At 43.6% G+C, this 13338-nt stretch overlaps 1 protein-coding gene and 1 pseudogene across 1 annotated transcript; both read left to right on the top strand.

Moving 5' to 3' along the window:
* LOC111971854 (tumor necrosis factor ligand superfamily member 6-like) overlaps nucleotides 1-4408 on the top strand; it is a 40259-nt pseudogene extending 35851 nt beyond the window's left edge.
* A 2478-nt stretch (nucleotides 4409-6886) lies between these two features.
* On the top strand, nucleotides 6887-9884 carry LOC111972008 (tumor necrosis factor ligand superfamily member 6). Its single transcript, XM_023998832.2, has 3 exons — nucleotides 6887-7415; nucleotides 8182-8293; nucleotides 9125-9884. Exons 1-3 carry the CDS (start codon nucleotides 7038-7040, stop codon nucleotides 9538-9540), a joined length of 906 nt encoding a protein of 301 aa, XP_023854600.2. The 5' UTR covers nucleotides 6887-7037; the 3' UTR covers nucleotides 9541-9884.
* The last annotated feature ends 3454 nt before the right edge of the window (nucleotides 9885-13338 follow it).

The raw sequence follows: 13338 nt of genomic DNA, 5'->3' as shown, positions 1-13338 counted from the left end.
TTGCAATTACAGAGAATCATACATTTCCTGTAGTTCTTGACCAGGTTGCACACACTGCAGCAGGGATTTTGGCCCAACTCCTCCATACAGACCTTCTCCAGATCCTTCAGGTTTCGGGGCTGTCGCTGGGCAATACGGACTTTCAGCTCCCTCCAAAGATTTTCTATTGGTCAGTCTGGAGACTGGCTAGGCCACTCCAGGACCTTGAGATGCTTCTTAAAGAGCCACTCCTTAGTTGCCCTGGCTGTGTGTTTCGGGTCGTGTCATGCTGGAAGGCCCAGCCACGACCCATCTTCAATGCTCTTACTGAGGGAAGGAGGTTGTTGGCCAAGATCTTGCGATACATGGCCCCATCCATCCTCCCCTCAATACAGTGCAGTCGTCCTGTCCCTTTGCAGAAAAGCATCCCCAAAGAATGATGTTTCCACCTCCATGCTTCACGTTGGGATGTGTTCTTGGGGTTGTACTCATCCTCTTCTTCCTCCAAACACGGCGAGTGAGTTTAGCACCAAAAAAGCTCTATTTTTGTCTCATCAACCACATGACCTTCTCCCATTCCTCCTCTGGATCATCCAGATGGTCATTGACAAACTTCAGACGGGCCTGGACATGCGCTGGCTTGAGCAGGGGGACCCTGCGTGCACTGCAGGATTTTAATCCATGACGGCGTAGTGTGTACTAATGGTTTTTCTTTGAGACTGTGGTCCCAGCTCTCTTCAGGTCATTGACCAGGTCCTGTCGTGTAGTTTCTGGGCTGATCCCTCACCTTCCTCATGATCATTGATGCCCCACGAGGTGAGATCTTGCATAGAGCCCCAGACCGAGGGTGATTGACCTCATCTTGAACTTTTTTCCATTTTCTAATAATTGCGCCAACAGTTGTTGCCTTCTCACCAAGCTGCTGCCTATTGTCCTGTAGCCCAACCCAGCCTTGTGCAGGTCTACAATTTTAGCCCTGATGTCCTTACCAAGCTCTCTGTCTTGGCCATTGTGGAAGTTGGAGTCTTGATTGATGATGTTACAGTTAGCTACTTCGTGGAGTTCATTGGCCATTGTGGAGTGACACTTGGAGTTTGACTGTTATGACTGTGAGTGTGACATGTGTAGTCATAGGTGTCATACTATGATAGCTAGACGAGTTCATAACATGATTCAAACGGTTGATTAATACAAGCTAATGAGTGGAGAACAGGAGGGTTCTTAAAAAAATAAACCTACAGAGTAACCCGTAGCTTTACTATTCTTACTGTCATAGTAATCAAAATCTTTTGCCACCAAAAATCCATACTCTCGGGCAGTGTACTTAATACAAATTACTTTGTTGATTCCTCTACCACTTTGAAGTGAACCATAAATCATTAAGTTTCTTCACTCATGTCTTTCACGTGTTAGGGCAACAACGCAGCAAAGTCACTACTTAGGTCAAACGTGCTCACTGGTTTAGCAGAATGAGCAAGATTAAAAAAATAAATGTTTTCACAAAGTTTTAATGACACTGTAGTAAAACCTATCAGTGCATTTTTACTTCCATTTTCCAAGTCTGTGTGCATTTGAGCGATACGTGCATGCATGTATGAAATGTGTGTGTGAAAGTGTAAATTAGTTTTTCTTTATGAGCTCATTATTATCTACTTCGTCTCAACACACCATCACCTGCATTACTCCAGTTACTGCGAGCGTTAGGCTAAGCCTTGAAAAGGAGTGGATGAGAGCACTGAGTTGAAGGTGGTGTGAGCTTGTCACAGACCTACCAGGTTGTTCGGTGAGTAAAGCTGTGGGTTCCAGTCACACCCAGTTTAATTATAACTCACTATTAGGAAACACCTTCAGAAGAACGACACAACATCTATGCACCATCAGACGTCCACACACGTTCTGCCTCATAGTAGCGACACTCTATCCTCTAGCCCTATCTCTCAATTTCACAAGTCGGCTATCCTTACCCCAGTGTGGTTTCTAGTGGACAGTGGTTAGAGGTCCACAGCCGTCGGTCCAACCTCCATCAAGCTTGCTGTCACTCCCTCCCTCCTGCCACGAGAGAGTGATGGAGCGGGATCAGAGGCTGCAGGGTGAGTTGCTCCTGGAGCCTGGCTATGGCTTGCTGTTTCTGCTGCTGCTGGTGTTTGGAGCATTGGACTGGGTGCCTACCATATTTCAAACTACAGACTCAATAACTCAATGGGATACAACAGGTTGAGCGGTGTGTGTCTTTGGGTGTTCCTGGAGCGGCTATGTCTGCTCTCTGAATTTCATTTGTATCAAAGGTCTCTGTATTTTGTATTACTTTCGTTTGTCTTTTTTTCAGAATGTACTTTTCTTATATTGATCAGCATCTTTCCTCTGCCAAAACCATCAATGAAATAGACGCATTGAGGAATTTGTGGGTAGTTCATATTTATGTACCTATCTTCATTGACCTTTCATTGTTGTTGTGCCTAAAACATCTTAACTTACTGATGAGAAAAACAGAGACAATTAGATAACACAATTCAAATATCGTATGCAACAAGAAAAAAACTGAACCTAAAAAATATGCATCCTACATTTAATTATCACCTTGATGATTATTGTGAACCACTGAAAGATAGGAGACTGGTGAGGGTAGGACAGACGGTAAAGTGTTGATGGAAAATAGGCAAAACAGGCTTTAACTTTTTGCAAGTTCTTGCTGCCTCTGCATCTCAGACTATTAAGTAGCAGTGACATTTTAAAAATCACCACAACCAGATATCTGTTCAGAGTTGTGGTCACAAGTCCACGGTGCTACAGGAAATCCTTGACTCAAAATATATGTTCAGAGAAGAGCTGATGTTCAGTGTATCTTTACCACTACATTTATATTGATCACTTCAACCACAAAATGTCAGTTAACATCTGTGATGTGATATTTTATATTGATGCGAAAAACTTTTTGTGTGGCTAAGTGAATGCAATGAGATTTATCTCTTTCTTTTTTCACAGGAAATGAACATAGAGATTGATGGTCGTGGGCCGAGAAGCTAGTGGGTGACCTTCCAGAGATCAATCCAAACAGAGGAAGACAGCCGGCAGACCTGCAGCACATGTTATAGGTAAGCTGGGGCAGAGCCGGCCCTAGCCACTAAGCGACAGAAGTGACCGCTCAGGGCCCCGCGGCCAATAGGGGGCCACAGACCAAAAATAAATAAAAATGTGCGTCTCAAATTACAGTTGTGAGTTAGAATAGTATAGTAATAGTAAGAGATAAGTAATAGTAATACACAAGGTGCAATATCTAAATTTGGTTGTGCATCAGCAGTTTTTATTTTATGTCAGTCACTAAAATATCCATGTCAGCAAATTAATTTTTTTTATTGGTAAGTTGGTCTAGCCAGCTACATGATCGAATTACCGACCAGGCACGAAGGGCACATGCCCAGGGCCCTGACCTCTAGGGCCCCCATTGATTTTGTTAGTCACTCTCACTCAGATATCATATTAACATGATTAAAAAAAATACTCCACCCTATGGCAAAATGAGTAGAATTGAGGAAATTGGCTGTAAAACTGCAAAATTGTCTCTCCGCCCCATGGCTAAATTAAATAATTATGAAACTACAAAATCTCCACCTCATGGCAAAAGTGTATAATTGAAGTAACTCTAAAACTTATTTCTCTCCACCATTAAAATGTTGCTTAGGGCTCCCAAAGGCTAGGCCGCTCTGGCTGAGTGCAGTTCAAATCAAAAGTTTAATTACTTTGTTTTTTGTGTGTAGGCTTTTGCTCAGCTTCTGCTCTAACATACCTGCTCTAGTAATCAGCTGCTCATCAGGACCTTGATTAATTGAATTAAGCATGCACTCCTGATGTAGGCCCAGTGGAGTGTCATCTCTAACGCCATTCTCCCTGCTGTCTCCCTTTGTCTCCCTCAGGTCGGATTGAGAAGCATGTTTCACAGATACCTTGCGTTGGGAGCCAAAGGCGGGGCGGGCCTTCACAGAGGGGGCGTGGTCTATCGGGATGGCGGTCTGCAAGTCAACGAGACTGGGCTCACCACATCTACTCCCGGGTGCAGTTTGAAGCCAATCACTGCACCCCTACAGATGCCTTGGTTCACTCTGTGTTGTAAGAAGGCCAGGGAATCGCAAGTCTCTCACCCTAATGGAGGGGCACAGGGAGGGCTACTGCAACCTGGGCTCTCATGGGCATGTCTGGACCTCGCGGGAGTTACCTGGATCCACACTGAAGCTTGAAAAGCAGGACTGGCTGTATTGTGAATGTCTCCCATCCACCATGCTCAGCCACGCTCATCATGCCAACTTCTTTGGACTCCACAAGATCTAGAGAACAGGAGAGATCTGTTCATGTCTATTTTCTGGCCAATGACCATTATATTTTGGCAGAACAGTAATGGCAGTGTAATGACATTATTTATTATTTGTGATGTTAGAGGTGCAGTGGGTTTCAACTAATATTTTAATCCGAGAACCTTAACACTAATATGCTGTGAGGAAAGTGGTATTAAGTATTTATTCTGATAAAAAAATCTGACACTGATGATCCCAGCAGCAGGTCTGAATGTATGTTCATTAGAACACAGAGAAATAATATGCATGTTTGGAAATTATATATGTCACAGGTATACAATGTTCTATTGTAATAATAAGTATTTTAAAGAGTTCTGACTTTTTGAGGTCTTTTTCAGATGTCGTTTGAATGTCGTGAGTGTCCGTGTTGCAAAAAGGAGGACCATCAGTATTCTTTTAATGTGTTATTTTGCATTGAGCCCGTTGTGGACATAAGTTAAGGTTAAGATTATGGCTACACTCTTAGAAAAAAGGGTTCCAAAAGGGTTCTTTGGCTGTCCCCCTTTTTGTTTCATGTAAAACCCGTTTTTGTTCCAGGTAGAACCATATTGGGGTTCCATGTAAACCCTCTGTGGAAAGGGTTCTACATGGAACCCAAAAGGTTCTTCAAAGACATGTTTCAGGCTCATGCTTGCCTGTGGTCTCTTGATGAGGTAGCGCTGCCTGCGACTTCGAAATCGTGCTAGAGGATTGGACTACTAGTGTAAACGCACCCAAAATACACAGAGCAACAGTATCTGAGTGTGAACTGGAGAGTTTAGTTCAGTAGCAGTGTGTGGGTAAATCACTGGGGAAGCCAAAAAAGGCCATATTACAACCTATATGTATGATAATTGCATTGTTTGCTCTATAACCTGTTAGTTCACCTGTGACCGTGATACTGTATATAGGCCTAAAGGATGAAACAATAAAACAGTGGCAGAATAAATTCAACACCACCTTTGTTACATCATAAACCGGAGAGCAACCTCTGTCGGTGAAGTCCACAAAACATATTGCATGTAACAAACAGTTACATGAACTACAGCATGGTCAAAACAGATTAAGTTTAAGACATTTTCGGACCACTTACAACTATTGATTTAGATCCACGGAGAGTTACTGCAAGTCGCAAAGAAAACAGGAGCTGCATCCACTATTCCAGCACCATTTCAACTTCAACATTTCAACATCAAATTACCTATGCTTAGTCTACAGTCGTGGCCAAAAGTTTTGAGAATGACACAAATATAAATTTTCACAAAGTCTGCTGCCTCAGTTTGTATGATGGCAACTTGCATATACTCCAGAATGTTATGAAGAGTGATCAGATGAATTGCAATATATTGCAAAGTCCCTCTTTGCCATGCAAATGAACTGAATCCCCCCCAAAAATTCCACTGCATTTCACCCTGCCACAAAAGACCAGCTGACATCATGTCAGTGATTCTCTCGTTAACACAGGTGTGAGTGTTGACGAGACAAGGCTGGAGATCACTGCCATGCTGATTGTGTTCGAATAACAGACTGGAAGCTTCAAAAGGAGGGTGGTGCTTGGAATTATTGTTCTTCCTCTGTCAACCATGTTACCTGCAAGGAAACACGTGCCATCATCATGCTTTTGCACAAAAAGGATTCACAGGCAGTATATGCTGCCAGTAAGATTGCACCTAAATCAACCATTTATCGGATCATCAAGATCTTCAAGGAGAGCGGTCAATGTGTTGTAAAAGCTTCAGAGGCGCTCAAGAATTTCCAGCAAGTGCCAGGACTGTCTCCTAAAGTTGATTCAGCTGCTGATCGGGCACTACCAGTACAGAGCTTGCTCAGGAATGGCAGCAGGCAGGTGTGAGTGCATCTGCACGCACCGTGAGGCGAAGACTTTGAGGATGCCTTGTGTCAAAGAGGGCAGCAAAGAAATCCCCTCTCTTCCAGGAAAACTGTCAGGGACAGACTGATATTCTGCAAAAAAGGTACAGGGATTGGACTGCTGAGGACTGGGGTAAAGTCATTTTCTCTGATGAATCCCCTTTCCGATTGTTTGGGGCATCCAAAAAAAGCTTGTCCGGAGAAACAAGGTGAGCGCTACCATCAGTCCTGTGTCATGCCAACAGTAAAGCATCCTGAGACCATTCATGTGTGGGTTGCTTCTCAGCCAAGGGAGTGGGCTCACTCATGATAAAAATTACAGACCTCTACATGCTTTGTAAGTAGGAAAACCTGCAAAATCGGCAGTGTATCAAATACTTGTTCTCCCCACTGTATGTGCAAAAACCCCACTAAGGAGAGACAGAGAGATAAAGGTGTGCAATGGTTTGGAGAGCAGATTAAATAAATGTTTTCACAAAGTTTTAATGACACTGTAGTAAACTATCAGTGCATTTTTTACTTCCATTTTCCAAGTCTGTGTGCATTTGAGCGTACGTGCATGCATGTATGAAAGTGTGTGTGAAAGTGTAAATTAGTTTCTCTACTATGAGCTCATTATTATCTACTTGTCCTGCAACAGCACCAGTCACCTGGCTAAGTTTCCTTTTGAGAGAGGAGTGGATGGAGAGCGTGAGTGAGAGGTGGTGTGAGCTTGTCACAGACCTACCCAGTGTGTGTGGGTGGAAGCTGTGGGTTCCAGTCACCCAAGTTTTTATAACACTGAGATGCTCAGATAGAAGCACACACCTCCTGCACACAGAGGCGACACACACACTCACGCTCCTCTCTCACACGCTTTGCACCATGAGCGGTACACAGGGCTATCCTTACCCCCAGGTGTTTCTAGTGGACAGTGGTAGAGGTCCACAGCCGTCGGTCCAACCTCCAGGCATGCTGCCCTGCTGGTCCTTCCCTCCTGCCCACGAGAGAGTGATGGAGCGGGGCAGGGTCAGAGGCTGCAGGGGGGTTGGCTCCTGGAGCCTGGNCATGCTGCCCTGCTGGTCCTTCCCTCCTGCCCACGAGAGAGTGATGGAGCGGGGCAGGGTCAGAGGCTGCAGGGGGGTTGGCTCCTGGAGCCTGGCTATGGCTCTGCTGTTTCTGCTGCTGCTGGTGTTTGGAGCATTGGGACTGGGTGCCTACCAGATATTCAAACTACAGACTCAACTCAATGGGATACAACAGGTGAGGGTGTGTGTTTGGGTGGGGTTCTCCTGGAGCAAGTCTGCTCTCTGATTTCTATTTGTATCAAAGGGTCTCTGTATTTTGTTACTTTTCTGTCTCATAATGTACTTTCTATATGATGTCAGCATCTTTCCTCTGCCAAAACCATCAATGAAATAGACGCATTGAGGAATTTGTGGTAGTTCATATTTAGTATCTCGTTGCCTTTCATTGTTTTTGTTGTTGGCTAAAACATCTTAACTTACTGATGAGAAAAACAGAGACATATAGTAACACAATTCAATATCGTAGCAACAAGAAAAAACTGAACCTAAAAAAATATGCATCCTACCATTTAATTATCACCTTGATGATTATTGTGACCACTGGAAAAGGAGTAGGAGACTGGTGAGGGGTAGGGGACAGACAGAGGTAAAGTGTTGATGGAAAATAGGCAAAACAGGCTTTAACTTTTGTGCAAGTTTTCTTGCTGCCTCTGCATCTCAGACTATTAAGTAGCAGTGACATTTAAAAACATCAGCCCAAACCGGAATCTGTTCAGAGTTGTGGTCACAAGTCCAGCGGTGCTACAGGAAATCCTTGACTCAAAATATATGTTCAGAGAAGAGCTGATGTTCAGTGTATCTTAGCACTACATTTATATTGATCACCCTTAACCACAAAATGTCATGTAACATCTGTGATGTGGATATTTTATATTGATGCGAAAAACRTTGTGTGTGCTAATGTGAAGTGGCAATGAGATTTATCTCTTCTTTTTTCACAGGAAATGAACATAGAGATTGATGGTCGTGGGCCTGAGAAGCTAGTGGGTGACCTTCCAGAGATCAATCCAAACAGAGGGAAGACAGCCGGCAGACCTGCAGCACATGTTATAGGTAAGCTGGGGGCAGAGCCGGCCCTAGCCACTAAGCGACAGAAGTGACCGCTCAGGGCCCCGCGGCCAATAGGGGGCCACAGACCAAAAATAAATAAAAATGTGCGTCTCAAATTACAGTTGTGAGTTAGAATAGTATAGTAATAGTAAGAGTATAGTAATAGTAATACACAAGGTGCAATATCTAAATTTGGTTGTGCATCAGCAGTTTTTATTTTATGTCAGTCACTAAATTAGCCCATGTCAGCAAAWWWTTTTTTTATTGGTAAGTTGGTCTAGCCAGCTATCATGATCGAATTACCGACCAGGCACGAAGGGCACATGCCCAGGGGCCCTGACCTCTAGGGGGCCCCCATTGATTTTGTTAGTCACTCTCACTCAGATATCATATTAACATGATTAAAAAAAATATCTCCACCCTATGGCAAAATGAGTAGAATTGCAGGAAATTGGCTGTAAAACTGCAAAATTGTCTCTCCGCCCCATGGCTAAATTAAATAAGTTATGAAACTACAAAATCTCCACCTCATGGCAAAATGTGTATAATTGAAGTAACTCTAAAACTTATTTTCTCTCCACCATCAAAATGTTGCTTAGGGCTCCCAAAAGGCTAGGGCCGGCTCTGGCTGAGTGCAGTTCAAATCAAAAGTTTAATTACTTTGTTTTGGTGTGTAGGCTTTTGCTCCAGCTCTGCTCTAACATACCTGCTTCTAGTAATCAGCTGCTCATCAGGACCTTGATTAATTGAATTAAGCATGCACTCCTGATGTAGGCCCAGTGGAGTGTCATCTCTAACGCCATTCTCCCTGCTGTCTCCCTTTGTCTCCCTCAGGTCGGATTGAGAAGCATGTTTCACAGAATACCTTGCGTTGGGAGCCAAAGGCGGGGCGGGCCTTCACAGAGGGGGGCGTGGTCTATCGGGATGGCGGTCTGCAAGTCAACGAGACTGGGCTCTACCACATCTACTCCCGGGTGCAGTTTGAAGCCAATCACTGCACCCCTACAGATGCCTTGGTTCACTCTGTGTTTGTGAGGAGGCCCTGGAGCTCCAAGCCTCTCACCTTGATAGAGTCGCACAGGGAGGGCTACTGCAGCTCAGGCTCTAATGGGCGTGTCTGGACCTCTGGGAGTTACCTGGGCTCCACATTGCAGCTGGAGAAGCAGGACTGGGTCTATGTGAACGTCTCCCACCCAGCCATGCTCAGCCACACTCATCATGCCAACTTCTTTGGACTCCACAAGATCTAGAGAACAGGAGGAGATCTGTTTCATGTCTATTTTCTGGCCAATGACCATTATATTTTGGCAGAACAGTAATGGCAGTGTAATGAGCATTCATTTATTTATTTGTGATGTTAGAGGTGCAGTGGGTTTCAACTGATATTTCAATCCGAGAACCTTAACACTAATATGCTGGTGAGGAAAGTGGTATTAAGTATTTATTCTGATAAAAAAATCTGACACTGATGATCCCAGCAGCAGGTCTGAATGTATGTTCATTAGAACACAGAGAAATAATATGCATGTTTGGGATTTAATATAATGTCAACGGGTATACAATGTTCTATTGTAATAAATAAGTATTTTAAAGAGTTCTGACTTTTTGAGGTCTTTTTCAGATGTCTGTTTGAATGTCGTGAGTGTCCGTGGTTGCAAAAAGGAGGACCATCAGTATTCTTTTAATGTGTTATTTTGCATTGAGCCGGGTTGTGGACATAAGGTTAAGGTTAAGATTATGGCTACACTCTTAGAAAAAAGGGTTCCAAAAGGGTTCTTTGGCTGTCCCCCTTTTTGTTTCCATGTAAAACCCGTTTTGGTTCCAGGTAGAACCATTTGGGGTTCCATGTAAAACCCTCTGTGGAAAGGGTTCTACATGGAACCCAAAAGGGTTCTTCAAAGACATGTTTCAGGCTCATGCTTGCCTGTGGTCTCTTGATGAGGTAGCGCTGCCTGCGACTTCGAAATCAGTGCTAGAGAATTGGACTACTAGTGTAAACGCAGCCCAAAATACACAGAGGCAACAGTATCTGAGTGTGAACTGAGAGAGAGTTTAGTTCAGTAGCAGTGTGTGGGTAAAATCACTGGGGAAGCCAAAAAAGGCCATATTACAACCTATATGTTATGATAATTGCATTGTTTGCTCTATAACCTGTTAGTTCACCTTGTGACCGTGATACTGTATATAGGCCTAAAGGATGAAACAATAAAACAGTGGCAGAATAAATTCAACACCACCTTTGTTACATCATAAAACCGGAGAGCAACCTCTGTCCGGTGAAGTCCACAAAACATATTGCATGTAACAAACAGTTACATGAACTACAGCATGGTCAAGCAAGTTAATGTTTAAGACATTTTCGGACCACTTAACAACTATTGATTTAGATCCACGGAGAGTTACTGCAAGTCGCAAAGAAAACAGGAGCTGCATCCACTATTCCAGCACCATTTCAACTTCAACATTTCAACATCAAATTACCTATGCTTAGTCTACAGTCGTGGCCAAAAGTTTTGAGAATGACACAAATATAAATTTTCACAAAGTCTGCTGCCTCAGTTTGTATGATGGCAACTTGCATATACTCCAGAATGTTATGAAGAGTGATCAGATGAATTGCAATTAATTGCAAAGTCCCTCTTTGCCATGCAAATGAACTGAATCCCCCCCKAAAAATTCCACTGCATTTCAGCCCTGCCACAAAAGGACCAGCTGACATCATGTCAGTGATTCTCTCGTTAACACAGGTGTGAGTGTTGACGAGGACAAGGCTGGAGATCACTGCCATGCTGATTGTGTTCGAATAACAGACTGGAAGCTTCAAAAGGAGGGTGGTGCTTGGAATTATTGTTCTTCCTCTGTCAACCATGGTTACCTGCAAGGAAACACGTGCCATCATCATTGCTTTGCACAAAAAGGGATTCACAGGCAAGGATATTGCTGCCAGTAAGATTGCACCTAAATCAACCATTTATCGGATCATCAAGATCTTCAAGGAGAGCGGTTCAATGGTTGTGAAGAAGGCTTCAGGGCGCTCAAGAATGTCCAGCAAGTGCCAGGACTGTCTCCTAAAGTTGATTCAGCTGCTGGATCGGGGCACTACCAGTACAGAGCTTGCTCAGGAATGGCAGCAGGCAGGTGTGAGTGCATCTGCACGCACCGTGAGGCGAAGACTTTTGGAGGATGGCCTGGTGTCAAGAAGGGCAGCAAAGAATCCCCTTCTCTCCAGGAAAACTGTCAGGGACAGACTGATATTCTGCAAAAGGTACAGGGATTGGACTGCTGAGGACTGGGGTAAAGTCATTTTCTCTGATGAATCCCCTTTCCGATTGTTTGGGGCATCCAAAAAAAAGCTTGTCCGGAGAAGACAAGGTGAGCGCTACCATCAGTCCTGTGTCATGCCAACAGTAAAGCATCCTGAGACCATTCATGTGTGGGGTTGCTTCTCAGCCAAGGGAGTGGGCTCACTCACAATTTTTCCTAAGAACACAGCCATGAATAAAGAATTGTACCAACAAATCCTCAGACTGCAACTTCTCCCAACCATCCAGGAACAGTTTGGTGCCGAACAATGCCTTTTCCAGCATGATGGAGCACCTTGCCATAAGGCAAAAGTGATAACTAAGTGGCTCGGGGAACAAAACATCAATATTTTGGGTCCATGGCCAGGAAACTCCCCAGACCTTAATCCCATTGAGAACTTGTGGTCAATCCTCAAGAGGCGGGTGGACAAACAAAAACCCACACATTCTGACAAACTCCAAGCATTGATTATGCAAGAATGGGCTGCCATCAGTCAGAATGTGGCCCAGAAGTTAATTGACAGCATGCCAGGGCGGATTGCAGAGGTCTTGAAAAAGAAGGGTCAACACTGCAAAAATGTACTCTTTGCATCAACTTCATATAATTGTCAATAAAAGCCTTTGACACTTATGAAATGCTTGTAATTATACTTCAGTATTCCATAGTAACATCTGACAAAAATATCTAAAGACACTGAAGCAGCAAACTTGGTGGAAATTAATATTTGTGTCATTCTCAAAACTTTTGGCCACAACTGTAATACAGTGACAACTGAAACATACCAAAAAACGATTTAGTCCAATCAATGTAAGCTAAATATGATGTGGCTGTCCCTGGTTCTGATTTCTGTAGAAAGTAGAAAAAACATTTTGACTCACCCTACTTGTAGAGAAACGCCAATGCCATCCTCCTCTCTTTCATGTTGATGAAACTCTGTCATGCAGTACACGCCTTTATTTTTTGTTGTCCTAGGCTACTTGGCTAAAATGTTTGCTCGCTAGTCTAACTTCCTTTCATGGGCAACTTTAGCTAGTTAACATTAGCCTACTACYTCTAGCTACATATTGAACTTCCATCCTCAGGCCAGGGGCACAACAATGTATGAATTTATGGTTGGATCAGAATCGCCATTATAATCATTGGCCAGTATGGAGAATTAAGTAAAACCACAAGTCCAAATCCCTATCTCTATCCATGGCTAATTTAGGAAAGGGACCATTTTAGCTTGCTAGCCACCAGAGGACAACAACACAACGAGATTCAACAATTCAAGTTGTTTCTGTCAATGACGTATGCTCTCAATGCAATTTGACAGGAGTGATGCCAAATCAAAACTGCCTTCCCTTGKCACTTTTTTTTGGTGCGCCAGGACCATTCACAGTTGAGCTCACTCAGTTTAGCTCAACGCTGTTCGGCTTTTATATTATACATTTTTTATATCAAGGGAGGCCAAATGCTCGCTTGCGTTCAATGCAACGGGCGGCAACAATGTCATACTCTTTTTGACCAGACAGCATTAGATAGAAGGGCTACACATACAGAGACAGAGGGGTGCTGTTTCGCTCGCTTGGATGCTTTCTCCATTTAAATAAATTCAGAAAATTATGAAACACAGATAGACAAAAGATTCATTATTTCCTTTTTTTCTCTGTCAATTTATTGGGGAAGCCTGGCTTCCCATGGCATCCACGAATACACCCTACTGGTTTAGCTGTGTGCCGAGGCATTGAATCTGCATCAGGGCC

The sequence above is a fragment of the Salvelinus sp. IW2-2015 genome, linkage group LG13, assembly GCF_002910315.2.
Source record: "Salvelinus sp. IW2-2015 linkage group LG13, ASM291031v2, whole genome shotgun sequence".
Lineage (NCBI taxonomy): Eukaryota > Metazoa > Chordata > Actinopteri > Salmoniformes > Salmonidae > Salvelinus > Salvelinus sp. IW2-2015.
The sequence above is the reverse complement of the archived record's forward strand: the minus strand, read 5'-3'. Positions and strand labels throughout refer to the sequence as shown.